Here is a 27,179-nt window from a genome sequence, read left to right as displayed (position 1 = left end):
TAACTAAAATCATACATACAAAGTAACAAAAGTAACCGAGCAACTCGGACTCCACTAAAAACTAGGAGCATGGACCAGATGCACCGGTAGGGTAAGCGTCCTCTGCTTTTCTAGAAACACCCGCTGAGTTGCTCATAAAAAGTCAAGTCCGGGGTAGACAAGGGAGGAAAGGAAAACTATGACCCGTTGAATAAATCAGTTTTCATGGTGCTGATGGATCACCATAAAGATGTGCTCAAAACCAAAAAAAAAAAAAATACCAAGAAGGAAAGCTACAACCAGCAGAGTATGTCAACGGAACTATATGTTTTATATGTTTTATATAAGAAACACAAGGGACAAAACCTCAGTATTTTATGTGTTTCAAATTGTAGAAAATTTCGATGAATAATAAATCATGTATAGTCCGCAGTCAGTCAAGTCTAGCTACTGATAGTCCACTAGCAGTGACATTGCCCAAGTGGTTTCAAAATAAAAAAAAATACAAAAGATGTATTTTTTGAAAACTGCGGTATGCTATACACACATGTGAATGATTTACCTCTCATTAGCGGCATTACAACCACGAATTAGTTAGGTTTTTAACCAACACTTAAAAGTTTCTTTGTAGATCATCTCACCTTATTAGAAAATCAAACAATGAAATATCCAAAGATTGCATAAAATGGCTTGACAGTTTTTGATAGATATGTTAAAGGTGCTAAAAGGTTATGACAGCCCCCCCCCCAAAAAAAAAAAAATAAATAAAATAAAAATAACAATGATAGATGGGCAAAAAGTTTGGTCTTGGAATAGACAGATTATAACATTTTATTGTTAAGAAATTCATGTACTAGTTAAAGGTTGTTTTGGAAGCTATTATTTACCATCGACTAATCATTGACACGGAGTTCGATCCTTACCACAGCCGTTCTGTTGTCTTTGACATTGAGTACTGTCCCCTGACATCCACGCCCTCCATCTTCATCGTCATACTTCCAATTATTACCTTTTAATTTTACATTCGGATACTTATATATATACACATTACTTTACGGCACAACCAATTCACAACTAGGTGACCAGTGGCTAATGGCTAGCATCCTGGCGTCGAATTCACAAAAAAATCGTAAGAGTAAAGTTGATCGTAAGTAATGTCGTCACAACCTAAAATAGTATTGTAGTGTCATAATTTCCGATCAATTTCTTACTTACGGCTGTTTGTGAATTCGACGCTTAGACGTCGTTCGGTGAGATAGGATGCGTCGTATGGGAAGGGTTCGTATTTCATGATTATTACACACAACTATTATCATTGTTAATTGGAAAAGATGTTGCGCATCGATAATTAATAGTAGAAAATGAATAGGTAATGCTATATAATTCCTTGTAATTCTTAAGTTCTACTAAAAAGTCAGTTGCATGTGTGCATTTAACAAAGTGGACATTCGTTCGGGTACGGTTAACATAAAATGTCAACCATAAGAAATATTCTCTTTTCGGAGACTTGTTAAGGCGGGAAATCGTGCAAGAAATTTAAACATATAGACAGACTTATATATGATAATCTACAATGTATAGGATAGTCACAATTTGGTATTGTGAAACATCTATATTTTTTGCAAAACTCATGAGTTTAAGATATATATATACAGAAAAAATTACCTCTCTCTACACGACAACCAACATCAACAGTATTGTCATATGTTTTTCTGTAGTCACTGATCTTCATAATGTTGTATCTTTCAACACTTTCATCAAACATATAAAAGTTAATGTAACCGCTGTCCCATTCAACGAAAACGTTTCCTACCCAAAATAATTTGTTGTTATAAAACTAAAGCTATTTTTGTTTACACAATACTTGTTTTTTTCTATGTGTTTGTTAAATATGAATTTAAAGCGTCACAAAAATACTTTCTGTTCAAACTTGTTTTTATTCAAATAAAGTTTTAAGAATTTTAAACAAGGCAAATACATAAATTTTGGAACCTCTGCATACTGAAATAAAAAAAATAATGTGTAAACCAGCATTTCAATTTTTAGTTCCTCTTTTACAGAAAAAAAAAGTAAATTTAATTTTATTCAAGAAGGCGTTCAAAGAAAACCCATGCCAAATTTTGTTTTCAATTTTTTTATCCATTAAAGATCACAAAGTCATGTCTTCTAAAATGAATGATGGTTTGTAATTTACAGAAATAATAGGAATATGTGTTATTATAAAAAAAAACCAATAAAATGTTCAACAAAGGGAAACAAACTCTTTGTTCTGTTTATTTAGTAGTGAACATTAAACAAACAAATTCCTGTTTTCCCTGACATAATTAGGAATTGTAAATTACTCTAAATATTAACGTTGCATTTCGCGTCGCGGCAGCTTTGTTTGTGACGTGATTTACATATGTAGCATACTCTGGAAAATTAGAATCTTGCAATGGAAGACGCCTCTTTTTTACGCCCTGCTATAAAGTGACACAACGCAAAGTCTTGACTACGATACATTTGGTGCCGTGACAAGGATAAACGAAGGATGGACGACAGAAATCCATGAGAGCAGGGAACAGAGCAGTTGTGACGAAAATACTAAAGAAACTGGATGATGCCATTGAAGAACGCACTGTATGTATAGATTAGAACTTTATTAAAAACTGTGGACAAGAAGATATCTACGTTGAAAGGTCTGGACGAACAAATTCTGCACAACACTGATATGGAGGGAATCGAAGATGAAATCATCGAGACAGATGAGTATTACATAAAGTTAGATAACAAATTACACAAATATAAGAAATGTTTGATTCCAAAGACAACCCATGTGTGTACTAGTAATCCAGCACTTCGATATAATGCTCCAGAATTCACTCCGTTTTCATTTCAAAATTAAACACCTTCACAATATTGTTCATCGTCTAACCAGAATCACCGTCTTCCAAAACTGTCATTACCTCACTTTAATGGAGATATACTTGATAGGCAATATTTTTGGGATTCATACGAGTCAATCGTCCACTTGAATCACACCCTAACTGACGTCCAGAAGTTCTCATATTTAAAATCCTTAGTTTATTGTGATGCCGCTAGTTGCATATATGGTTTAACCTGACAAATGCTAACTACCACAAAGCAGTAGATGCACTTAAAACTCGATATGGGCAACCACACAAAATCACCAACGCATACATGAGATCCCTGCCAGACCTACCCGCACTGCATAATAATCTTGAAAGCTTGAGGTCATTTCACGACACACCTGAGGCGTACATACCTGGCCTCGAATCCTTTGGTCAAGGTCAAGAGATGTTTGGATCCTTACTGATACCAGTAATACTTGGAAAATCACCCCCTGAATTTCGAAAAGCAATAACTCGACAAAAAAATGGAAATGATAATTGGCACATACAAGCACTTCGTGAAGCTATCACAAAAGAAATTTCAATCCAAGAATCAGGGTACGTAGATTATACACAAAGAACGGAAATGATTCTTTCGAGTGCAAATTGCGTGACAGGAGTAAGACGGGAACATGGAAAAAAGACCTACACCCACAGGGCATCAGTAAAACAACCAAGGTTGACGAAAAAAAAAAGAAATGCACTTATTGTGATGGAAGTCATTGGTCAAATGAATGTAAAGAAGTCGTCGACTATGATAAAAGAATAGCAATTGTAAAGGAAAAGAAACTCTGTTTCAATTGCAATGGTACACATAGAGTAGCTGAGTATAACTCAAAATATACATGTAAGTCTTGTCATTGCAAACACCACTAATCCTTATGTGAAATGACTAGATCCTTTATAACCGAGGACTTGGCCACAAAGTTGGAAGGTCGTTGGGCTCCTTCATCGCAGTTTTTCGATGATTTGATGGTTAATCTCCGTTCTTGGAATTCTAACAGCAAACCCGAGCCAAAAGCGATAATACTACAGAATTAGACGATAACGTGAAAATATTAGGCATGAAATGGAATACTGAATTCGACACATTAGGGTATCCAAGTGTAAGAATGATAGAAATGGACAAAGTAGTGACCAAACGAGAGGTTTTGAATGCGTTAGGGCTAATAACACCCGTGACAGTGAAAGTCAAACTCTTTAAGCAGCAATTATGGAAACTAAAGCTAGAGTAGGATGACGTTCTACCAGACGATCTCAAGAAAAAATGGCGTGAAATCACTATATATGTTTATGACGCCACTCATTTGAATTTTCCACGAACTCTGTTGAAATCGAAAAAGCTTGAAGACACATACCTACACATATTCACAACTGCCAGTAAATCAGCTGATGGAGCGTCCGCCTATTTAGTAATCGGAAATTCGCAACTGTACAATAGCTAACATTCAGGAGCGGTATTGGATACCAAAAATACGACAAGTCGTTAGGTCTCAACTCCGAAAATGTGTCGCAAGTAGAATGATAACCGGTAAACCTTATTCTGCCCCCGACCCTCCACCATTACCCAAAGATAGACTAAATTACGAATTTCTGTTCTCAGTCATTGGTGTAGATTTTACAGGTGCTATGATTACGAAAGGGAAAATTAATGAACTCACGAAATCGTATATATTTTCATTCACATGCGCCGCAACTAGAGCTGTTCTTAACGATTTAAGCGAAGAATCCTTTATATTAGCTTTCAGAGGATTTTGTGCCAGAAGATCTGTTCCTAGAATCATGCTTTCGGACAATGCTACTACTTTCAAAGCGGCGGTCGAGCGCATTACTAGATAAAAACAAACAGTAGAATTCGAGAAATACTAAACAACTACAGAACCGAGTGGAAATTTATTCCTAACCGTGCGCCGTGGTTTGGAGGCTTTTGCTTACGTTTAATTGGTCTAACAAAGATGACTATTAAGTGTACTCTAGGCAAAGCATGTATCAGCACGAATATGCTCGAAACTATTGTGACCAAAATCGATGGAACGATGAACAACCGAACGATTATCTACATATCGACCGACATACAAGATCCGACAAACCTCACTCCATCACACATGTTATATGGACGTAGACTAAATTCTTTACCAGACGAAGCGACTTAAAAAACAGTGTTATATCCGAGACTTACACGTGAAACTGAACAGAAACGTACAAAGACTGAACGACCTTTCACAACACTTCCGAAATAGGTGGAAGCACGAGTATTTAACGTCCCTCAGAGAATATCATCGTACAACAGGGAAAAAAAAACGATCAATCGATACAAGTTTAAGATATAGTACTCGTCCATTATGATTCAAATCGTATAAAGTGGAAACTCGCCATTGTCCGAGAACTTATAAGCGGAAGAGATGGATTAGTCAGGTCCGCCGTGATTAAACCAGAAAATGGAATTACAAATCGCCCTATTGTGAAACTTTTTTCCGTTAGAAGTGCGAAACAGCGAAAATGAACCAAAATAAACCACTGTTGGCCGGAGGAAGAAGAATCAACGACATGTTATTGTGAAATAGACAAAATTTCCATTCTTGAAAATGGAGACAATTGAGTAGCGTTTAAGTTTGAACATTTTATTACGACATTTTAGTTCACTTTGGTAATTGATATTTTTTCGTAAATACTTAAGGAAAGACCGAATTTTTCAAAATATGTATTGTATATCATGTTTGATTAAAGATCATTTTCGGCGGCCCCAGGATGTTGTAAATTACGCTAAATATTAACGTCGCATTTCGCGGCGCGGCAGCTTTGTTTGTGTCGTGATTTATATACGTAACGTACTCCTGAAAATTAGAATCTTGCAATGAAAAATCTTTTTTTACGCCAGTGATAAAGTGACACAACGCGAAGTACGATACATTACATTGCAACAAAACCAAATTTTGGTGGAATGAAATTTACTTTATGTCGCCCATAAGTTGCATAACATGGGATTTCCTTGTTTTTTCATGGACAAAAATGGAATAGAAAGAGATTAAAATGAATACATGTGTTGTTTTTTTTTTGCCTTCCTTATATTTACTAATCACCTTGATACTACAATTAAAGATCCGATATATTACATTCGTTACATCAAAGAATTACAATTATATCGTAACGTATGCATCTAATTATCATAGACATATGATGTCTATTACCATTAACATATATTATCTGTTCACATAAACATGTAAGGTTTTTTTTTTTATGAAACACCTGTGTTGCCTTTTTATTACAAACAATCTGAAACCGTTTTGGTTAAGTTTCTATGTTGTGTACGATTAGGACACTACACGGTAATGATCACTTAGAGCGTTTAGTATTTCCCGGGTGTTAGGATATAGATTATTGTCCATTGTTTTTTTTTCTCTGTCTCAGTGCTGCAGTGTTTCAGACTTAAAAATATGTTTCCGTCTTTTTCACTAAATCTGTATAAACCTACTTGAATCTCTTTGTCCAATAACTGTTCCTGGGAGTTCTGAATCTTGATTCCCAACGATCCAACGTCTTACTCTATCACCTAGACTTAATGTTCTGCAGTTAGTTTCCGTGTAAAAACCCCGGTCGGCTCGGGGATCTGCTAATTCAAAAACCAAGTCTATGCAATTTTCCTATTTCAAAATGAATACAAAGCACACTTTAAATACTTTATATAGTTGATGAAAACAACTTACATGTACATTTACAATTTAAAGAAAGTTAATTGATGTAAAATACTTGTATTACATGAAGTTCAAGGGTCTACGTCATCCCATTGGTCATATGAAGTTTAAATAATGCTTTGTGTAAATTGTTTGGTTATTCTCTTGCCGACTTCTTTTTTCGTACCGACACGTATCTACGGTGTATTTACTTAATGAATATGTTTTCTAGTATAACAAAGGCAACAGAAATTCAATTCTGTTAATTAAAAATAGAAAGTTTGTTTTTGAATAAGTGAAAACGTACATGTGAATCAAAGTTTGACCTCTGTGCTACTTTCTCTTTAACAATATCCCTTGTAAACTGGGGTCTCATAAACCTGACTTCTGATGCTACATCTGATCCTGCATACTTTAAGTAAAAAAGGTTTGACGTAAATAAATGGAACAAGGGTACAAAAACTAAAGGCCTAAGAGACAAGTTCTGTTCGATTTTTTGTCGCCCGAATTATTGCTTTGTGGTATCAAGTTCAAGATCAAATTCAAAAATTTTCAACAACAAACAATTGATAAATGGCGCACGTTTTATTGTGATTTTTCGTTGCCTGACTCACAGTTGGTCAATTTTGGATGTTTCCCACTTTTTTTCAAGTTGTCAAAAGTGTCGGTTACCGTGGATTTAAAACTTTCCTTGTCGAGGTCTTTTAGAGCTTACTTGAAGGCGTGTTTACACTTATTGAAAACTCTTTGGTGATCTCTGTAAGTGCTTACTATTTTATAAAGGTTATGCGATTTGTTGCAAATCACTATATCTGTTACTTTTTCTAAATATTAAATAATTGATTGGTTGTGATCTTGCCTCACTTGGCGCGCAGATATTTCATTTTCTGCACGATAATTTTCTACAGATCGGACAGACCCTGCTTCAAACTTGTTCTGCGTATTAAGCTTTATTTGACTGTACTAGCCCATAGAAAAAACAGCCCGGTCAGGCATGTCACACAACTCGAACACATTACTCTGACATCGATTTAAACATTCATCATTCTATCTCTTATTTGTCACGTTCGTTACGGAGAGCTAATGACTATCATTGTTAGTGTGACCTGGCTGGGAAGTCACGTTCCATTTGTCTACCGAGTCTGTAAAGACGAAGCATAACAGCATAACAACGGGGATAGAACTATAATATCGGAACTAAATAAAATATCGACTAAAGTGTTTTTCTCCTATCTAAATACGTTATGATGTTGCGTTAAACATAGGGCGAAACATAGCGATGTAGTACAAATTCATCTGTCTCACTTCACCTTTCAGTTTTAAATCAATAGCTAATTCACAGAATGTCTCAAAAAACCGGCAGAGAGGGTACGGATTTGCTATGTTTTATGTTAACAAAAAATTGCAACATATAAAAAACTTTAAAAGCAGGCTGCTATTAAGACGAATGATTCATTTCCACTGTTGTAATATATCAGGAAACAAAAGTGAGGTGTTCGTTAATTTTAGTCATGGGTTATCATTTATCGATTCCTAAGAATGAATCAAGTTGTAAGGAATGCTTGCTTTGGTTCATTTAGATATAATTCTGGCAATCAATGAATCAAATATCGTATTATGTTAAAGTTCTTATTTACGGTGAAAATTATAATGCGGCCACATTAGACGCCATTTTTAAAACTATTTGTGTTGGATAAAGTATCTAATTCCGTTTTTACTTTTTGAATAAATGTAAATAATACGTTTTCTATTTCAAATATATGAGTTCATATGATTGTATTTGATGAGCATAATTCAGACGATTTCGTATGTTAACTTACGAGTATCCGTGTCATGTTTATTAATCGATGCATTTCATTCGGTTTTATCATTTTTCCTTTCGTATCCCGAACTGCAATGTCCATGATCTGATTTATTGTACTATAGTACCTGCACGAGTTACATTGTTGTTAACATCTATTCAGAAAAGGTTTTAAAAAGTGAACGACCATTTTTACACACACTTTTCATGATAAACAACATGGTAATTGTATCGGAAGTCAAGAAAACAATTTTTTGTTTTGTATTAGTTGAGAGCCGTTTCACTTGGGGTGTATAGTAAAACAAGTACATAAATCGATATAAAGGGATGTGAAAAAAAATCCTGACATCGTATTGAAAATTTATTCCTGTGATAGAAATATAGCGACCACAGAAAGGAACAATATTATGGAGGGAAGACTGTACATATACAATTAAATCTGTCTAGGATCGATGCAATGTTGCAAATTTCCAAAAATCCATCCCTCATCAACAATCGAATAAATTATTTTTCTTCTCTGCCTCTGCCACCTGCTGTTTGTTCACTGCAAGACAACTAAGCCACCTAGGCTCTTTAAATGTTTTCATAAATAGATCAGGCAACTTTCTAAAAATATGATGTTTTAATGTATTGATTTTTTAAATACCTAACCTGGTTACGATAATTTTCTTCAACAGGAACAAAAAATATTTTTGTATTAGTGTCTGCTATCTGATTAATTACAGCTTGAGGCTCGGCATAACTCTGAAAACAATAATACATTCATTTATGTGGTATAAGCTATTGAATGCTATTGAATGATAATTTTTGATCGTTATTGAACATAAATCATTCCTTGCTAAATAATGCAAATATTTTTTTGGTTAAATTTTGGTTGGTTAAAACATTATAGGGTTTAAGTATAAGGACATCGGCGGTCACACATTCTTCTCAAGAAGAAAGGCAATGCTGTTTTGTTTTATATTTTGATATTACATTTTAAACAGTTTCAACAGAATTTGTTTGAAAAGTGCATCCAATACTTATAACAACAATTATACTAATTTTACTTACTTGAAATGCCACGAAAGCACTTTTTTATTTTTGTATATAAATTCAAGATGCAGTTACAAAGGCTTTTGTGCACTATGAGCAAATAAAAATAAAAAAAAAAAAATTTCTTTTTGTTGTCTTTCTTTTGGTGACCTTTCTTTTACTTCATGATGGTTTTTATTATCGATCAAATCGTACGAATGTTTATTGAAACGACAAATAAATCATCGTCATTTTTTATTTTATTGTTTATTGAAACGACAAATAAATCATCGTCATTTTTCAGACCTTTCTATACGTTTACAAATCTTCCTCGTATCAACAACCAAAACAAAATTAAGTACATGTAATATTGTGTTTCATGTCCAAAATGAAATTCATAAAACAAATAGTTATAACAATGTCATTGGTAAGGTAATAACAATAATGTAATGTTGCGTTTCATGTTCAAAATGAAATTCATAAAACAATTGTTATAGCAATGTCATTGGTGGGGAAATAACAATATCAGCAATAGATACATAAATTATACCATATTTTCAATTTATTTCAAGTAAACAGGTGAGATCAAATATAATGTTAAGTAATAAAGTTTTTTCTTTCATTTCACAATATAGTGAATGTGGTTGCTACAAAATCGAGGTAGACAGGCAGTCATTTTCATGAATGATGTACCCTGAAAAAAAAAAAAACAAAACAAGAAAACAGTGAGTTTATTTTAAGCAGCAAAAGTTATATTAAAATTAAACTTTTGGTTTTAAAACTGTGTGAATTACTTTTATAAAACTGAGACGTTGACTTTGTATATATATATATATATATATATATATATATATATATATATATATATATAGAGAGAGAGAGAGAGAGAGAGAGAGAGAGAGAGAGAGAGAGAGAGATCTGAAAAATTCCCAACGATGTTAGAACTGTCAAATTTGCGATGCAAATTTTTAGTCGTTCCCTTCGCGGGACTCGAACTAGTGCCGCTGTGACATCTATGGCAACACCGACCTTTCTATACGTTTACATATCTTCCCTGTATCAATTTGATCCGATGGAGCAGTGTAGCGAATAGATTCGTCACATTCTGAGACGTTGTATAATATTGATTTGTTGTGACATGCATCATTAATTTGATCCTCTATATATATATATATATATATATAAGAATTTGCGTAAAACCAGGACTTGTCTAATTTGCTAACGAATACATAAATAATGAACAAACCTTCTCTGTCTGTTGGTTTGATACTGTATTGAATTTTTTTTTTCATTCTGAAACTGGAAAATAACATGAAAATTTATTTCATTATTACTAGACAAGTGTGTTGTAATAATTTATAAATATATCAATTCAATACTCTTGAATTGGGGCTGCGACTATGGGATATCTGGTACGCATAGAAAAACTGTACGTTACATGTATGTGCATATTGCTTCGACAACATTGTTAAATGAGCATGTTGCATGATCTTTTTTCCTTCCCAATTTCTTAAAGTAAAGGACAAAACATTTCTGATTATAGGTACCTATTTTTCGGCTTCCCTTAACTGCAATTAAGAGAGAAATGAAAACATTAAAAATTATTAGCCATTCAGAAGAATTCTAACCGAAATATATATGAAACGGAAACATTTACCAGCAGAATTCGGTTTGATAATATATCTGTCAAACTGATCATCATCCTGCAGCTGCCCACACCGGTTGTTTCCCAAATCATCCTCATTGACAGTGTCTGACTTCGTTGTTCGATTGTATTCGTGTAGGGATATTTCATCCTCATTAACGATATCTTGGTTAATTGAGTTTCTAAAGCCCATTGAAGAACTGGAAGGATCGCTTGAAACATAAAAACAACCGTAAAGAAATTATATAGCTTCACAGTTACTTTGGGGATACAATATATGATCTTATTTAACTCACCGGTATATTTCAACATTATAAGTGTTGTTATCTTACAGTATGTACTTGTTCAATGACATAAACACCGCAAAAGAATTGAAACTAGTCTTTTTAATGACTTGCACATTCGTAATGACACCTAAAGAAAATTCTGTTTCCTCATCAATTGAGAACCTGTAGAGGAACCTCGTGAGCTTGCTGTCTATTGTAGATACAAATAGTTCAATATTTTTTTCTTTAAACAATATACTATATTTACTATATTCAACAGTTAATTATCAAGTTTTACTTGCTCGAAATTTGTCATACAGAATTCACACTGTTGTGGTTTAATATATTCATACCATAATTGTACTTCTATTAAGCCGTCCATTCCAACTTTGTATAATCTTGTCTCCTTGCAATCCCATCGTACCTTTAAGTGACAAAAGTAATATGTTAAAAAGAAAATCCTTTGTTCATGTACAAAAGTTGCCTAAAAGTGATTGTTTCATGCATGGTGACCTCCTAAAGTATTTACCGTTATGAATTCTAGTTATACACTGGGAAATTTGTTGCATTTTACCATATTCAATAAACATATTGAACCTTTCCATTCAATAAGTTTCGAAAATAAGGGTCCACTTGAATGAAAATTGATAAATTCTCATTTAAAACAAATATGTCTTACTATTGATTTACCATATATTCACCTACCACTACTGATCCGTTATCCCTGACCTTTAATACAGTCCCTTGAGCTCCACGGCCTCCATCTTCATCATCATACGTCCAATCTATTCCTTAGAATTGAAAGTAAAAATAAATCTGAAAGATCATGTGGGCATGAATCGTCACCTTGAAATATAAGGAATATCGGCTTTGCATTTCAAACTTAAAGTTATATTTGCTTCTGTCATTAGTATTATTTCATATATTTTCAAGATAAGAAAATTTGGCAGATTAACGGTATATCCATTTTTTCATGAAAATAGTCACGTATACCATTCAGTCTGAAACATATTGTGTATCTACGAATACCACAAACCGTAAATGTTTTGATTTCAAAAGGGAAAAAAAACTGTACTTCGATTTCTTGTAGATTATCTATAGATCAATGTTTACGTAATAGTAACCGTTTATAAAGGACATTTTGTCTACAGTACCTTAGCTTAGCTTAATATAGGATTCATATTTACCTCTTTCAACCCTACATCCAACAGCGACCATTTCATCAACCACTTTTCTATATTCGTTTACTTTACGTATGCTCTTACTATTGCTATTTTCATCATAAAAGTAATAATTAGAGTATCCACTGTCCCACTTAACATGTACACTAGCTGTAATATCAAAATATAAATTACAGAATATTAACTGTTTAGCCGCACGTTTTTATTGCAATGATTATTAAGTAAAATAAGACAACAAAAGAGCGTTATTAGACAAATGTGACAAATAAACAGTTGATTTGAACATGAACATATAAGGAGAATAGATATGGCGAATTTGTCAAGGAGACAACAACCCTAATGTATTTTTCATTTTTTTAAAAACGACAGAACATGTTCACACCTTCACTGCGGTGTGAATTTTCCATAAAATGGGATCATATTGCTAAGTGATTTTAAGATTTTTCCTGTTGCTAATATAATTCTATACAGATATGTTTCATTGAATACACGACAAATATTTACATGCATGCAATTAAATAGCCTTAAGAAGTATAATCTAAATTGATTGGCATGTACATGTATCTAACTTATTCAAAATCTAGTAACGAAGATGTATTTTCTATATCATCAAACCAATTTGCTGCTAAAGTTCAATTATCAAGATAAGGGTAGATTTTTATATCAAAATAGTCAACTAAAAAGAATGTTCGCCCAAAGCAGAAACATATGCGACAACTTTAAATGAACAATGTCAAAATTGCTTATATATGTAAATAGTATATCTGAAACCCATTCCGATGTTTGATCTATCTTTATAAGCACTTTCTAATCTACATTATAATTACGATAATAGTAATTTAAAAGATATTATACTCGAATTTTTTTTCCCTATGACGGTTCCAGGCAGCTCAGAATCCTGATTATTAAAAATCCAGTCAGGACCTCGTCTTACTCGATCACCAAGACTTAATGTTCTATAAGAGGTTTCAGAGTAAAACTTTTTTTCTTTTGAATCCAGCTCAAATACCAAGTCGATACAATCCTCCTACAGAAATGAAAAAGATACACGGTTTTTCACATGGTATTGGTTGTCATTTAATCGTCTTTTGTTTTTATCCATAATTATAATTCAATGTGTTTTACACTCAGGTCGGTATTGCCTATTTTTCATAGCTGAGTTGAAAAAATAAATAAAATGTACAGTAATGACATCAAAAATTGAACATGAGTTTTAACTTGCTTTTTAATACAAGTCTAAAATAACAAATTTGCAAATGCATGTATTGGTCAAATGTTTGCCGCCTTGTACAAGTATTAATGACTTACTGATTATTATAGTGGTTGATCAATGAAAAGTTTTGATATACAAAAAGAAAAGTGCAAAGAGTGGAACATTATTTCTACTATATTAAGAATCTTCAAGTGCACATGTGAACTGCAGTATATTAGGCATAATGGACCTTTAAGGATTTTTTAATGCAAAAAATTCGGTTACTTTTTCCAGGAAATTCAATTGTTCTACCCCATGCACTTCCTCGCCGATTGATATGTCAAGCATGTTTATCGACTTCTCCACTGTTGAGACGACAGGGTAAATTAGATGATTATAGTTTTTTTTTATTCCGCCGATTGATATGTCAGGCATGCTCATCGGCTTCTCCACTGTTGAGACGACAGGGTAAATTAGATGAAAATAGTTTTTTTTCTACACTTACTTCAGGATCAACTGCAGCAGCATATATAAACAATATAGATTGTTTTGTGTTTTTAACACTTACGAGTGGATCAAAGCTGTAAAATGTTTTTTGTAATATCTTTTCTATCACCAAATCTCTCGTTAATCTGGTCCTGATAAAACTCACTTCTGATGCCACATCTGTTGCTAAATGCTTGTTAGCATAACGAAATGATAGAATAAATTAAAAGAAAAGAAAATAACAATATATAGAATGATTTGACATGGATATTGAAATGTATCATTAAATATAAAACAGAAATCCAAAAATTATAATTCGACGGGTAATCAAAAACAACTTAATCAAGGGATGAAGACCAAGAAAATTGACACACACAACAGGGAACACGACATAGCCAAAGCAACAAGCGCACAAGTAAATTAGCAATCCGGACTAAAACAATAGGACCATGGACCAGGTAAGGTGAATGTCGTTTGCTTTCCTACAAAGCTTTATAATACACTCGAACATAAATTGTTCACATTTGGAAATAGGTAAAAAGAATATATGACACGATAAACAATTGGTTATCACGGGGCATGTAATAATTAAAAAAGTATCTTTTTATTTAGACTGTTTTCATTAAAGTGAAACATATTTATATATATGCGTTTCATCTGTCTAAGAAATTAAGTGCTGGAACAAATCTATATTGAATATGTGCAAAACTACTTCAATTGTTGGCAATACACTTTGAGTTACCATATTTAAAAGCTGAGAGGATGAATTAGTTTCTTTTTCCTTCTTACCATTGTCTGGTTCATCTGAATTAGACGTTGCATTTCACAAGGTTTCACCACTTTTCCCATTGTTGAATGCAATCCATAATCCATTATCTGGTAGGAAAAGTAGAGAAAAGATTACTTTTTCCTTATATAAGATCCATTAATGATTCATACGAAAATTATGTATTAAACAATTTACACAAATAAAAGAATAAAATTGTATGCAAGCCTTTTTTTGTACCACTTTCGTAAAATTTAGAAATCTTTGTGATATTTTTTCATCAGTGCGAAAGAAACGACTGAATTCAATTCCCAAAAGGTTTACTGGCATTAGAAATATTTTGATATTACAGATGAGACATTTCCCGAAATGGTAAGAATTCAAATATCGTTTTCGAGAGAGAGAGAGAGAGAGAGAGAGAGAGAGAGAGAGAGAGAGAGAGAGAGAGAGAGAGACAAAAACAAAAACAAAATTGCAATTATAAATGCATGGGAAAACCTTTTAATTTACGGTACATCGTTATCAAATAAAATGAAATACTATTCAAGTGCAATGAGACATTTACAAAAATGCAATACAAAATAATATTCAGTTAAATTGAGAAATAATATGCATTTGAACTTAAAACAATTTCATGCTTTCGGTGAATAAAGTTCATCAACATGACCTTTTTTGTGGTTTATTATAGTGGTTCATTATATACACAAACCTCGTTCCTACCATTTTCCTCAACAGGGACATAAAAGAGCTTAAAACCAGAGTCCATCATATGTTTGATTACTTTTCTAGCTTCGTCTTGACCCTATGGAAATAGATATTGTAACAACTTTAACAATAATATAGTTAGATTCATAATAATTTCAGATTTCAGAAGTAAGTTTTGTTTTAATCGAACGTATTGTAACATTTTTACCCGATGGGGCACACGTGTACTTCACATGAATTATATAAATATCTTTTTTCACTTTTATTTATTGATGTTATTTTTCTTAATAGCGTTATATGAATGTTTTTTAAGTAAATAGGAAACCTACTTTTCCTGTATCGTACGTTGGGTTCATACCATATCCTTCATGATTTGAACTTGTATTTTGTGACTGATTATCGGTAAACATGACAACAAATGGAAAAAAAGTATAGCCACCAATACCTGTGGAACATGCAACTGCAACAGAAAAGAATACCTTTACATTGTACTTTTATTTCAGTAAACTGTGCTTTTTGTATGATATAATCTACAATCCATAAGCTTTAGAAAATTGTATCTGAAACAGATTTTTCACCTATATGATATAGATCTGTAAATCGATAAAGAAAATTATAAAACGGTAAAGGTTTATCATTAAAAAAAACTATATTATAAAATGATTGAATTCATTCACATTAACAACTTTCTATTTTTTGATTTGTGATTATCATGAGGATTCCGTGAACTAACAAAACGAAACAAGGTTTACCCCCTTGGGCTCCAGCAAGACCCATTAATAGTCCTCCAAATAAAGGTGCGTTTCCATGCGGTGTCAGTTGTTCTAAAATGAACATTAAAAACATGAAGACAAAATAAAAGAAGACTAATGCATAATACATACCCAACGTCTTTTTTGTCCCTTGATACTTCATTTCATAAAGTAGAATTATTATATGAAAATAAAACAATGAATCCAATCTTCAGTCTGCAAATTACAAATTGGCAACGTAAACCGGATGAGCAGATTATTGAGTTGAAATCACTTGACACAATAAATTCAAATGAAGATATATTCGCGTTACTTGAAGTTGTTTGTGAATAAACTATATAATTGTCTATTGAATTGATTTATCATTTTAGGAACTATTGCATTCAAATATGTGTAAATACAAAATAAAATTTTAACATAGCTTACCTATTTGCATCATCAGCATATCATAGTCGCATGTTGGCGGCGAAAGTAATGTGGAAGTTCCTCCAAATATAGCCAGACCTATGTTATCTCTCGCAGGGCCATGCATTGTTGTCTTGATGCCTAAGTTACAGTTAAAAGTATTATTGTTAGATTTCTTCAATCGTTTTAGAACCTTTTCACTATTTTCATGTGTTATTTAGGAAGTAATAAATGTAATATGACGTCTTAAAAATATTACGCTTATTAAATATATGTTTTCAGAAAGTTTTCAAATTTGACTTGCTTCTATTTCTTTGTTTATGGCTTGTACTTGTAAAGGTGATTATGACGTATGTGACCAAACTACTAATTGTTCGAACAAAGTTTAATTCAAGGTAAAAACACGAATGAAAAGTCAAAACGGAATTAAAGTTAATTTTATTTAAAAAGGTAGACATTTTTTTGTTTTTTAAAACCACTTGAACTTACACATTTTCAATAAACGATTATTGATATTTTGTATTGTTTTCCTATAACAATATAATATCATCTCTACTTTTTGATACATAGAGAATTTTACCGTTGATGTAGAATTTGGCAGCTTTAGTCATCGTCTCGAATTTCTGTCCTTTCATTCGAGCAGAGCAGTCCAATACCAAAATTATACTAAATCCACACTCACTTCTAACTACATATTTTGTGTCCCTTTTCAGCTTTGCTAGAATTATAGTTTTATGTACAATTTGAATTAAAAATTAACATATGAAGGTAGATTATACCTATTATATCTATTAGATTGATTCTCCTAGTTTTTCGCGGAGATGAATTTGAATGAACTTACTACAGAATTTTAGGTAACCAACCTTAATTTGAGATATTGGAGCCTTAATAAAGGTAATTTCTTTACAACATTTTGAGCAAATTATTTATTTATAATCTGAACATAAGTTGATAATGTCCATATGATTTTGAAAAATGATAGAAAAGAATATTCTGTGTAATAGGTAAAATCCACCTTAAACGTAAAAACTGACGTTCATACTTGGTGTTCAAAATTTGTTCAAATTGTAATTATGATATAATTTTTAGGGGTTTGCTATAATGATATTTCAATCTCTATTGATCTTCGATCCTCCCAAAGAGGGAAAGTATTTCGAGGTTTTAGTTAAATGATTTTTGGACTTCTTTGTTCAGAACTTAAGTAAAAAAATAAAATAAGTAAATGAACTGATCTTATTCAAACTTCCATGAAAATAAATAATACATAGTCATATATTATGCAAATAGTATAAATTTGCTACCATCTAGTCTTATTTGTTCCGCATGTGCCCGCCATTCCATGATTGTGTTTGGGTTTGGATTTTCACGTATTTGTGGATCTACAATAAAAAGAATTGAAATACTAGAAAGGATTAAATTACAAAAAAATATATGTATATAATTAATATTGATATAAAATATATTAAAATAAAACATTGTAGTATGTTGTTTTTCAATTTGATTGATCAAATATTACATATAAGCCTTAGGCTTAATAAGCTATACATTCTCGTGTACATTAATAGATGGATGGACAGGATAGTTGTTCACTTACGTCTACGTTTACAAATTTATTTTGAAAACCGTGTCATGGTAACTGGTTTCACTCACTATATGAAAATCCTAGGGACTCTGAAGACTCTGCCGATAGCGATTCAGCAAGTAATCTGCAATGACACATTATACACACGTTAATGAAATTAATTCTTTACATACGCCTTTAATTTAAAACAAAATAGAATACCAAATAATATTATAAAATCATACGTACTTAATCTTATAAAATCATACGTACTTAAAGTGATAGTCATATATTAGAGTATATTTTATTTTAACCCAGTTAAGGCATTTTCAAACATCTCCAAAACTAGTTGAAATACTACCTGTCTACTGATATATAGTCCTTGTGGTTGTCGACGAATTGTACTATATTGGTGTTTGATGAATTCTGTGTATCAGATCCGCATTCCTCATACGTTGCTATTTCTTCACCTTTATAAAATTGTTGTCTACAGTGAAAAGAAATTCGGTTGTCTACAAATAAATCACATATTTTTTGTTTATATGCATAGTCATTTCTGTACACATGGCGCTTTTCAGGCTCGTAAATGTGAATCCTTGTAGGTTGACTGTTAGATTCAGCGTAATTCACCGAGGTGCTACCAATAGACTCATCACAAACATCAATAGTTGTCTTTGTGAATTGGCTACTTTTCTTATGTTGATTGTTTCCACTATTGTCAGATGATTTGATAATTGAGCTGTCATAAATACTAGTATCACCATCGAAATACTCTTTCTGTTCGATTTTAGCCGTAGACGATGCGTAATAACCATCATCATCATCATCAGCAGCAGCAGCAGCAGCAGCAGCAAATGCATCTTTTGACGTATCAGATATTAATGTTGATAGGTCACGAGAATTATCCTTCCGATTCATTCCAATGTTGTGCTTTTCTACCATATTGTCTGACGAGTTACTGTTATTATCTACAATGCTGAGTTTGCCACATCTGCATTGATTAAAAAATCTTTCATAAAGCGTTAACTTTGAATGGCAATTTCTACAACGTTTATTCTCTTCTTGTAAATGTTTTGCACTACTAGAATCATTATGCTTTAGACCCACATCCAAAGTAAGATTGTCATCATCTCGGTCCCAGTTGAAATAATTCGGGTGTTTCTCACGAAGGCTACTTCCAATGAGATTGTATTTGCCTTCTGCTTTCCGCTTTTTCCCCACTGATTTCAGTGCCTTTACATCTTTTGAGGCTTCAAGCAAGGTTGCTTCTGTTTTTAGTTTTTCCATCAGCTGAAATTCCGAACAATTTCCAAATGATAAGTGTGGCTTTCGAAATGAATTATTACACTCTAAACTCTGAAATATCAACAATTACGTTACATCAACAGGGAGTATTTTAGTGACAATGGGCATTAACATTGTAATACAAATATCAAGAGAACCAGTATAAAACGAACGGTAAAAAAAATAATAAAATCGGCGAGACAGTGAAAATATGGTCGAAAGAATTTTCTTCAGGCATTGGAACATTTAGTGTTTATCGTTAACTTTTACAAACATCAACCGATCTAAAAACATTAAAGAAGAATGTTTAAGTCTTTACTTTAATCAATTGTTAATCACTGATATCTCTAAATATGAATATCTTTTGCAGATTGTACTGTACTGACGGATTTGTTTAAGCTGCAAAGAAGTACAATCACCATAGAGATTTTTATTCACTTCACAGCTCGCGTTTTACACGAAATAATTTAATAAAAAGATTATTCGTCTTCATTACAAGGAAAAAATTAAAATTTCAGTCAAATATTATAAAGGTCGTTATGTTGGAAATATTTAATTCACTTTAAAAAAAAATTACCGTTATAATAGGGTTACAACTGAAACAACAATAAAGTAATGTATAAGAAGTCTGAATATTTATATGATAATAATAAAGTAATTAAAAGTTGAAATATTATTATAAGTAATACATTATTTGAGTTTAGAATTTTATGATCGATCGTGACAGTTACATTTTTGTTTCCTAAGATATTTTTTTACATGCTGTTACTTCCGACATTGTCTGATATATGGAATACAGGTGGAAATAATAAGAATGAAATGACATAAAACTAAATGGTTCTATCTTTCCTCACAAAGGGAAAGGTATGTGACCATTTTCTCTCACTGTAACTAAAGCCTTATTAAATTTTAATGACAAAAATATATTGTAAATAATATAAATATATTCGTATTATTTAAATGTTACTTTGACGAAAAAACGATGTGAAAGAGTTTGAGTATGACTGAAATTTACATGTAAGTTTTGCTAAGAAAAAGATAAAACTTCTTCCAAATAAAACAAGTTAAAATCTTATATTTTATTATGTGACTTACTGTCATTATGATTAGAAAGTGCTTTATTAACTTTGAATTGATCCTTTTTTAAGCTTTTCTATAAAACATAATATATGAAAAAAGAAGTTAACTATCTTAACTGATACACGAATCAGTTAAGATATCCTACTTTAAAACTTTCCTAAAATGGTCCATAGATTTGTTACAGAATAAACGTTCGTCATAAAATATTGCTTTTTCCTACAAGTCGAATTTAATATTTGATAAAGCGAAAACTTCAGTGTTATCAAATTTCCAACCTTTAAGAAAACCTAACGGAACAAGGCAACATCTTATATATTTTTTTAATACCACAGTCATTTATAAACAATAAAAAAATATCAGCTTTGCGGAAAAAATCAACAAAGGAATTTACAGTAAACGTTTCCTAAATACCTCAAACTATTTATAAATATTCACAAATTATCAAAGTTAAGGAAAAAATACTACAAACCAATTTATGGTGTAATATGAAAGAGGATATGTGACATGATACTGCTCATATTATCAAAAGAATATGTAAAATTATTCAACCCAATTATAACTAAAAGCAACGGAATAAAGGTTACGAGAATTAAATAAACAAATAAAAGGCAAATAATTTATGGGTCAGTTGTCTGTTAAACCCAACATTATATCGATTCATTTCGTTACATTTCCACGTAATAAAATTTTCCAAAAGTCTATGAATAGTTCAAAAATATTACATCGAAACTTTGATAAAGAAACTAAAACGCGATTAAGTCTACTAGAATAGTTCTATGCTCAAAAGCTTCAATTTATTTTACAAAACCAAGTCTGTTTAGAATGTGTGGCATTTACCAAAACGGATTATTTCTGTTCTTCAATGGAAGATATTGTCATTTAGTTAAATGCTTTTCAATAAATCTTTTCGAGTACAAAAATCTGGGTTTTTTTCCGACAAACAAAAAACATATCGAAGATTGAAATTGCGTGCCATGTGTTATTTCTTAATGAAATGTAGAAAATTGTAATTAAAAAGAACAAAATTTTATCTTTTTTTAAAGAAGGTTCTAGGTTTCTATTTGTAATGAAACCTGCGTATTTTAGTTTTTTGTTTTCACTTTGGTTTTCAAAATTTTAATTTGATATATTAATGAAAATGACTTTATATCTACAGGTTGTGTAAACTGCACTTTTTGGCTATAAAAATGTGCATTAGAAAAAATGAAAAGTCGAATTTTTGTAATTCATTTTGAAGTATTTTTTTTCATTGCAGCACTTGAATGATATAAACTTCTGTCTTACACCTTTGCCATCCACAATTTCCTGTTTTCGCCATCTCCATTCCTTATTGTAAATTCCAAACACCAAATTGTTATATCCCAATCCCCAATAGAAATCCAATTGCACCTTTTTTTAAAAAATATTTTCATTTCCATATTGACTTTTTTATTTTTCGAATTCCTCAATATTTAAACTATATTTGTATAAAAAGTTATATATTTTGAATACAAGAATTTAAACTTTTAAAACGCTTTTCCATCCTCTCCATATAAAATCTCCATCTCCATACAATTTCCCCACTCCCCATTCTCCATATACCATAGAATGAAAGTTTTATCCCATGCAAGTGCTGTAAGAATAATCCAGGGAACCAAGGTTATAATGGTGATCAAAAGAATGTAATCAGGGACAAAGACCAGACATGGAAAACTGACATACACAACAAAGAACATGAAGTAATTAAGATCATACATATAAAGTAACAAAATCTAATGAGCATCTCGGACTCCGCTAAATACTGGGAGCGTGGACCAGGTGCAATGGTAGGGTAAGCGTCCTCTAATAAAAGAAATGACACTACATCATGTTAAATAAGCTAACAAGCATTTCCCCACTCATAGTAGAGAAACTTATCTGGTTTTCTGCAATGATGCAACACAAGAAAAGTGAAAGACATTAAAACCGGAAAGGGCTAAACATTGATCTTTGTGCCTCTGGGTGCAGCAGGGACTAGATAGATAAGTTAAAAGTTATGTTTGATATGAATAAGCATCTTTTTGATTCACAAACATAGAATATATAAGTATTCATGATAACAAAACTATTTACAAACTAATGTAACTACATGTATTACCTCATTACTTCATATCTAATTTGTCATTTAGGAGTTTCGTCCAGAATGGGGAATTCCCATGATCTATTTCAAGTGTTCTATGAGGTACACGTTCTGACGACATCTATTTAAAGTTCGTAAAGTCGTGCCTTTCGATTCGGATCGACTTTACATGTTACTATTTCAATGCTTTCCGTGGTAAAGTGTCTTTAAAATTGAAACACATATGATAGAAGGATATCATTAAAACAATGGTTTAAACTTCTATGTTTGTTTTGAATTTAATCATTCGAGTTAGACATAATACATATTTTTTTACATCATTTGTTTAAAAAATTCTCAATTAAAAATTTAAAGTTAGTGGACCTACACTAACATTACATGATCGATTTCCCCTCCCATTTAATTATAAGACGTAACGAATAGTTCGTATAGTGAGTGTGTATTTGGCAAGAAGGATAGAAATTTGAATATTTACACATAATACCATGTGTAAAACTTTAATAATACTGTGAGCATTTGATATTGAACATTTCTTTTTTTGTAAAAGGAAATATCACACAAAAGCATGCATGTCTTTTGTTTCATATGAAAGCAAACTCTGTTGTCACAACTTATATCACATCGTTTCTGCTTGAAACCATAATCGTTCGTCTCGAGATTTCTCTTAGTTTTCGTGCAGTCTGGCACGGATCGATCACCATGCTTTGCTACACCATCAATAAAAATTACCTCTTCTTCCGTTTGAAATAATTTTTTTGAACTATCGTCATTACTTTCGTCTATATCGTTCCTCTCACAACGATTGGTATCATTTGAATCATTCTGGAAATCCTTGTTGTCAGTAACACCCTTCCGGAGCATCTGAGTTTACACCTTTTGTGGAGTCCGTATCGTTTGTCTTTACTTCCTTTTTTGTCTATTACAAAAACGTTTTGTTCTTTAGGTCTAAGTATGGCGTTCTCTCCGTTATCTTCCCTACGTTACAGAACTAGTTCTCCCTATTCTCATATACAATTCTAAACTTTATCATTAAATTTGATTGTTATTAGCAGAATCAGATGGCTTTTTACTCCCAGGATGCACCATCATTAACCATATATATCTGCTCTCCTGGATATTTCCACTTGCGTTGTCTGTAGTTTGTATATAACCTGACTGAGGTCATACAGCTGAAATGCAATTTGTTATTTTTATGATTCTATATATTCATACATAAAATTTTTACAGAGGACGTGATGGTTGAAAAATGTATAATACGTATGGATAGTATACTATAATATCTATTTATTATTTTATACATTTACGACAACTTATGTACTTATCTATATCAAATTCAGACACTGTCAGTGATAGTGGTTATTTAATGGGCAAAAAACCCCACCTTTTGGTCTTCATATGCTATGTGGTTACGTCACAGTAACCATTCTTGTATACAGAGCTGTACTGTTCTGGAAACCATACATGTATTTCCCACTTAAATCATCCAATCTTGATTTTTCACAGATTTTACCTCAAAAATTCAATTCCATGAACAGTCCCTAAAATCTGCCCCTGATACATCTAAGTTAACAATACCATACCTTTATTTTGACAGATAAATACATTTTTTAAGTTAGTGTCTTGGCCTTTTTTAAAATATTCTCGAAGTTTTGTTTATTCAAAAAAAAATATATAAAACATATACAACTTGTATTCTTTGACGTTCGGGTACTTGTTCATTAACAAAACAGTGGTAAACAACTCGATATATACATCTTTTTTATTTCTTAAAGTACATGGATGTATTTTTGTTATCATAAACTCATTTTGAGACATTCATATAATTCTAAAAAAAATATAAACTAATTCAACGTCAGATCAAGTTACGAAAAATCTGTAATTTACAATTCTCTTGTCACAAGGAAATTGACATAATACGTAATTCATTTTCAGAAAGAAATATCCTGTTTTAACAAAGCCATTTCAATGTATGTTTAAAAAATGGTGACCGGTGCGATAAACTCAGGTATTCAGGGGGGATTTCTAGTTTGTTTTATCATGAAATCACAAAACATCTTTTTGGAATTCCCATTCATCGTAATAATAGTTTCGGTTTTGCTTGGTTTGTACTACATAAGCGAGACTTTGAGTGAAAATAAAACGTATATCAATTAACAAATTAAACATATTGGAACATGGACCGTTTACACACTCTAATACTCAAACACTTGCTATTATCGTAAAGAACTTCAATAATGCGTATCTTTTCATACAACTTCAACAACCAAACGATTTAGATTTTGATTACAAACGTTTGAACATAGACTCCTTCTGTATACTCATCTTTCTCATAGTAATGCCTTTCACGAATAGTATCACGGGTTTAAAATTGTAATTTGAAAAAAGGAGAAAATATCTAATAGAATGAATATCTGGAAGAGATATCGAAGAATAGAACAGAGAAAAGTGACTTCAATCACTATGTGATGCATATCACACACACGTCCAATATAACTTGTTGTTTATTCTATACAATCTAGTATGATTATTGTGCTGATTAACCCTGTATCAAGCTAAGATAAACAACAACAATTTGGAAACGTTCTATTTGAATGTGTAATTGTCATCAACGATATTTGTCATAGTTCCCGGATACTTAATTTAAAGCTGCGGTTAATACATTGAAAAAAAATAAGCTAGCATAAAATACCGTTTTGGAAATATTCATCTTATTTGTCTCCGAGTTGTAACATAAGTAAATCCTGTCTTAGCTTTATCTGGAAAGTATATAAAAAACCTTTCATTATAGAGAAATCATATTCTGTTTAAAAGATAAGTGTCTAGTAATTTTGATATAGTTATTAATAAAATACTTATACCCGTATTTTGGACTCACATTTTTAACATTTGTTAAGCACAATAATTCAATACAGCTTTTGAACTAAAGAACATACTGCTTATTCTTTGATTCAAACTAAAAAAGAGGCATATCACTGTAAGCCATATGAAAAAAGGTGGAAGTGCGTCAAACAAACAACAGCTGCCTATAAGGATAAGAAAACCAATGTTGTTCATGGGCCTACGTTGAAAGACGAGACATTTCCAAAATCTGGAATCCATTTTTGTATGGATGGAAATAATAAATGTACTGCTTCAGCAAAATAAACATTGCGCAACATATACATCCTATTAAAAAAGCCTGAAATAATAAACGCTTAAGTTTGCTAAACTTGAAACAAGCGTATACAGGCGTTTCACTTAGTAGATGGGACTCGATCCTCCTTCACCTATAGCAGAGGCGGACAAAAGGTACTATTTAGTGCAAAGACTTATATACTTAGATATATCATACAAGGATGGTATAACTCGTATCATTACCAGCAACTCGGTCTATTATCTCCAACATCGGTACAACTGACAACCACTTGAAGGGACTATAATTATTGGTTCCGACTTTGACACAAACAAATCGAATCAAGCGCAAAACTGAATTTACGAAGCGAACAGCGGATTCTCCAAATCTACGAACTCTTGATTTTAAATACTATGCTAATCTCAAAAAGGTAATTAGTACTCATATGTACATCTATACTGTCTTATCCTTACTCCGGTGGTCAAAATGTTATTCGAGTACTATATAGAATCTATTTTCTAAAAGTAATTATTTGATCGATATTGATTTAGAATGGAAATCATTTAGAATATTTTTAGATCACTTAAATTGATATACTGCTGGGTGATCTCTATCATAAGATTATCGAGACTTGCTAATTTCTAATTGACTTTTTATGAGCAACTCGGCGGATGTTTCTAGAAAAGCAGAGGACGCTTACCCTACCGGTGCACCTGGTCCATGCTCCCAGTTTTTAGTAGAGTCCGAGTTGTCCGAATTTGTCAAACCCTCAGAAACGTTCATTTTTTTCTTATTCAGGCTTTCCGTAGTTTTTTTTCTGATTTTGGTCATGTGATTGTTGTTTGGGAAGCTTTGCAAATGACAGACGATAAATAAATATCGATTGATTGGTTCCAAGTGTATTTACTACATTTCTAAAGAGAATGAATAATATGGCATACAGAGGTTTCGGAATAGTTGGAAATAATCTATGTTGAGCTTAAAGCTATAAAATTACCTGCAATGCCGGCTATCTGACCTTTGTTATTATTTTGATGAAACAAGCAGGTTTCAGTATCGGCAACCTCTGACATGTATCCCAAGCACGTGCAATCAGTTCCGTACAAAAAGAAATATAAATAATACACCTGATCTAGTTATAAATCTGTATCCGTTGCACTCTTTTTTTTAAAGACCTTCTTATTTAATAATTCGCAAAAAAAATAAGAGAATAAAATGCATTGTCAATAGTATGTGAAGTAATAACTCCGCAAATTGGATGTCTGTATCACCTACTTTAAAACAAACACA

The 27,179-nt window shown here is 32.0% G+C and overlaps 1 protein-coding gene and 1 long non-coding RNA gene across 5 annotated transcripts; both read right to left on the bottom strand.

Moving 5' to 3' along the window:
• Positions 1–316: 316 nt before the first annotated feature.
• Positions 317–6,409, bottom strand: LOC148621595 (uncharacterized). The gene is made up of 3 exons (XR_015920854.1): positions 6,343–6,409; positions 1,645–1,788; positions 317–988 (listed from the first exon to the last, which is right to left on the bottom strand). It is a non-coding gene; the product is annotated as an uncharacterized LOC148621595 (long non-coding RNA).
• Positions 6,410–9,607: 3,198 nt separating this feature from the next.
• Positions 9,608–27,179, bottom strand: LOC148621594 (uncharacterized). Of its 4 annotated transcripts, none has more exons than XM_088576137.1 (20): positions 26,887–27,179; positions 25,467–25,533; positions 23,507–23,946; positions 18,677–19,605; positions 18,405–18,460; positions 18,056–18,133; positions 17,335–17,472; positions 16,776–16,895; positions 16,350–16,421; positions 15,927–16,057; positions 15,602–15,694; positions 14,916–15,002; positions 14,209–14,319; positions 13,304–13,475; positions 12,455–12,598; positions 11,958–12,058; positions 11,621–11,691; positions 11,014–11,213; positions 10,603–10,655; positions 9,608–10,050 (listed from the first exon to the last, which is right to left on the bottom strand). In XM_088576137.1, the coding sequence occupies exons 3-19, from the start codon at positions 23,636–23,638 to the stop codon at positions 10,645–10,647; spliced, it is 2,646 nt and encodes an 881-aa protein (XP_088432263.1). In that variant the 5' UTR covers positions 23,639–23,946; positions 25,467–25,533; positions 26,887–27,179; the 3' UTR covers positions 9,608–10,050; positions 10,603–10,644. The 4 variants fall into 4 exon arrangements, with proteins under 4 accessions (XP_088432263.1, XP_088432266.1, XP_088432264.1 ...); XM_088576140.1 differs by having other exon boundaries at positions 11,973–12,058; XM_088576138.1 differs by lacking the exon at positions 25,467–25,533.

The sequence above is a fragment of the Perna viridis genome, chromosome 3 (genome assembly GCF_037379345.1).
Source record: "Perna viridis isolate PV_CMFRI_1.1 ecotype Kerala chromosome 3, ASM3737934v1, whole genome shotgun sequence".
NCBI lineage: Eukaryota > Metazoa > Mollusca > Bivalvia > Mytilida > Mytilidae > Perna > Perna viridis.
The sequence above is the reverse complement of the archived record's forward strand: the minus strand, read 5'-3'. Positions and strand labels throughout refer to the sequence as shown.

Bases quoted from the DNA above. Each gene is read 5' to 3' on its own strand.
- LOC148621594 (XM_088576137.1), bottom strand. From the start codon at position 23,638: ATGCTCCGGAAGGGTGTTACTGACAACAAGGATTTCCAGAATGATTCA. The intron at 18,461-18,676 runs GTAGTATTTCAA...GTGTCATTGCAG, and splicing joins GACTATATATCAGTAGACAG to ATTACTTGCTGAATCGCTAT. The intron at 12,599-13,303 runs GTATAATATCTT...TTGATATTACAG, and splicing joins CATAGGGAAAAAAAATTCGA to CTAGTGTACATGTTAAGTGG.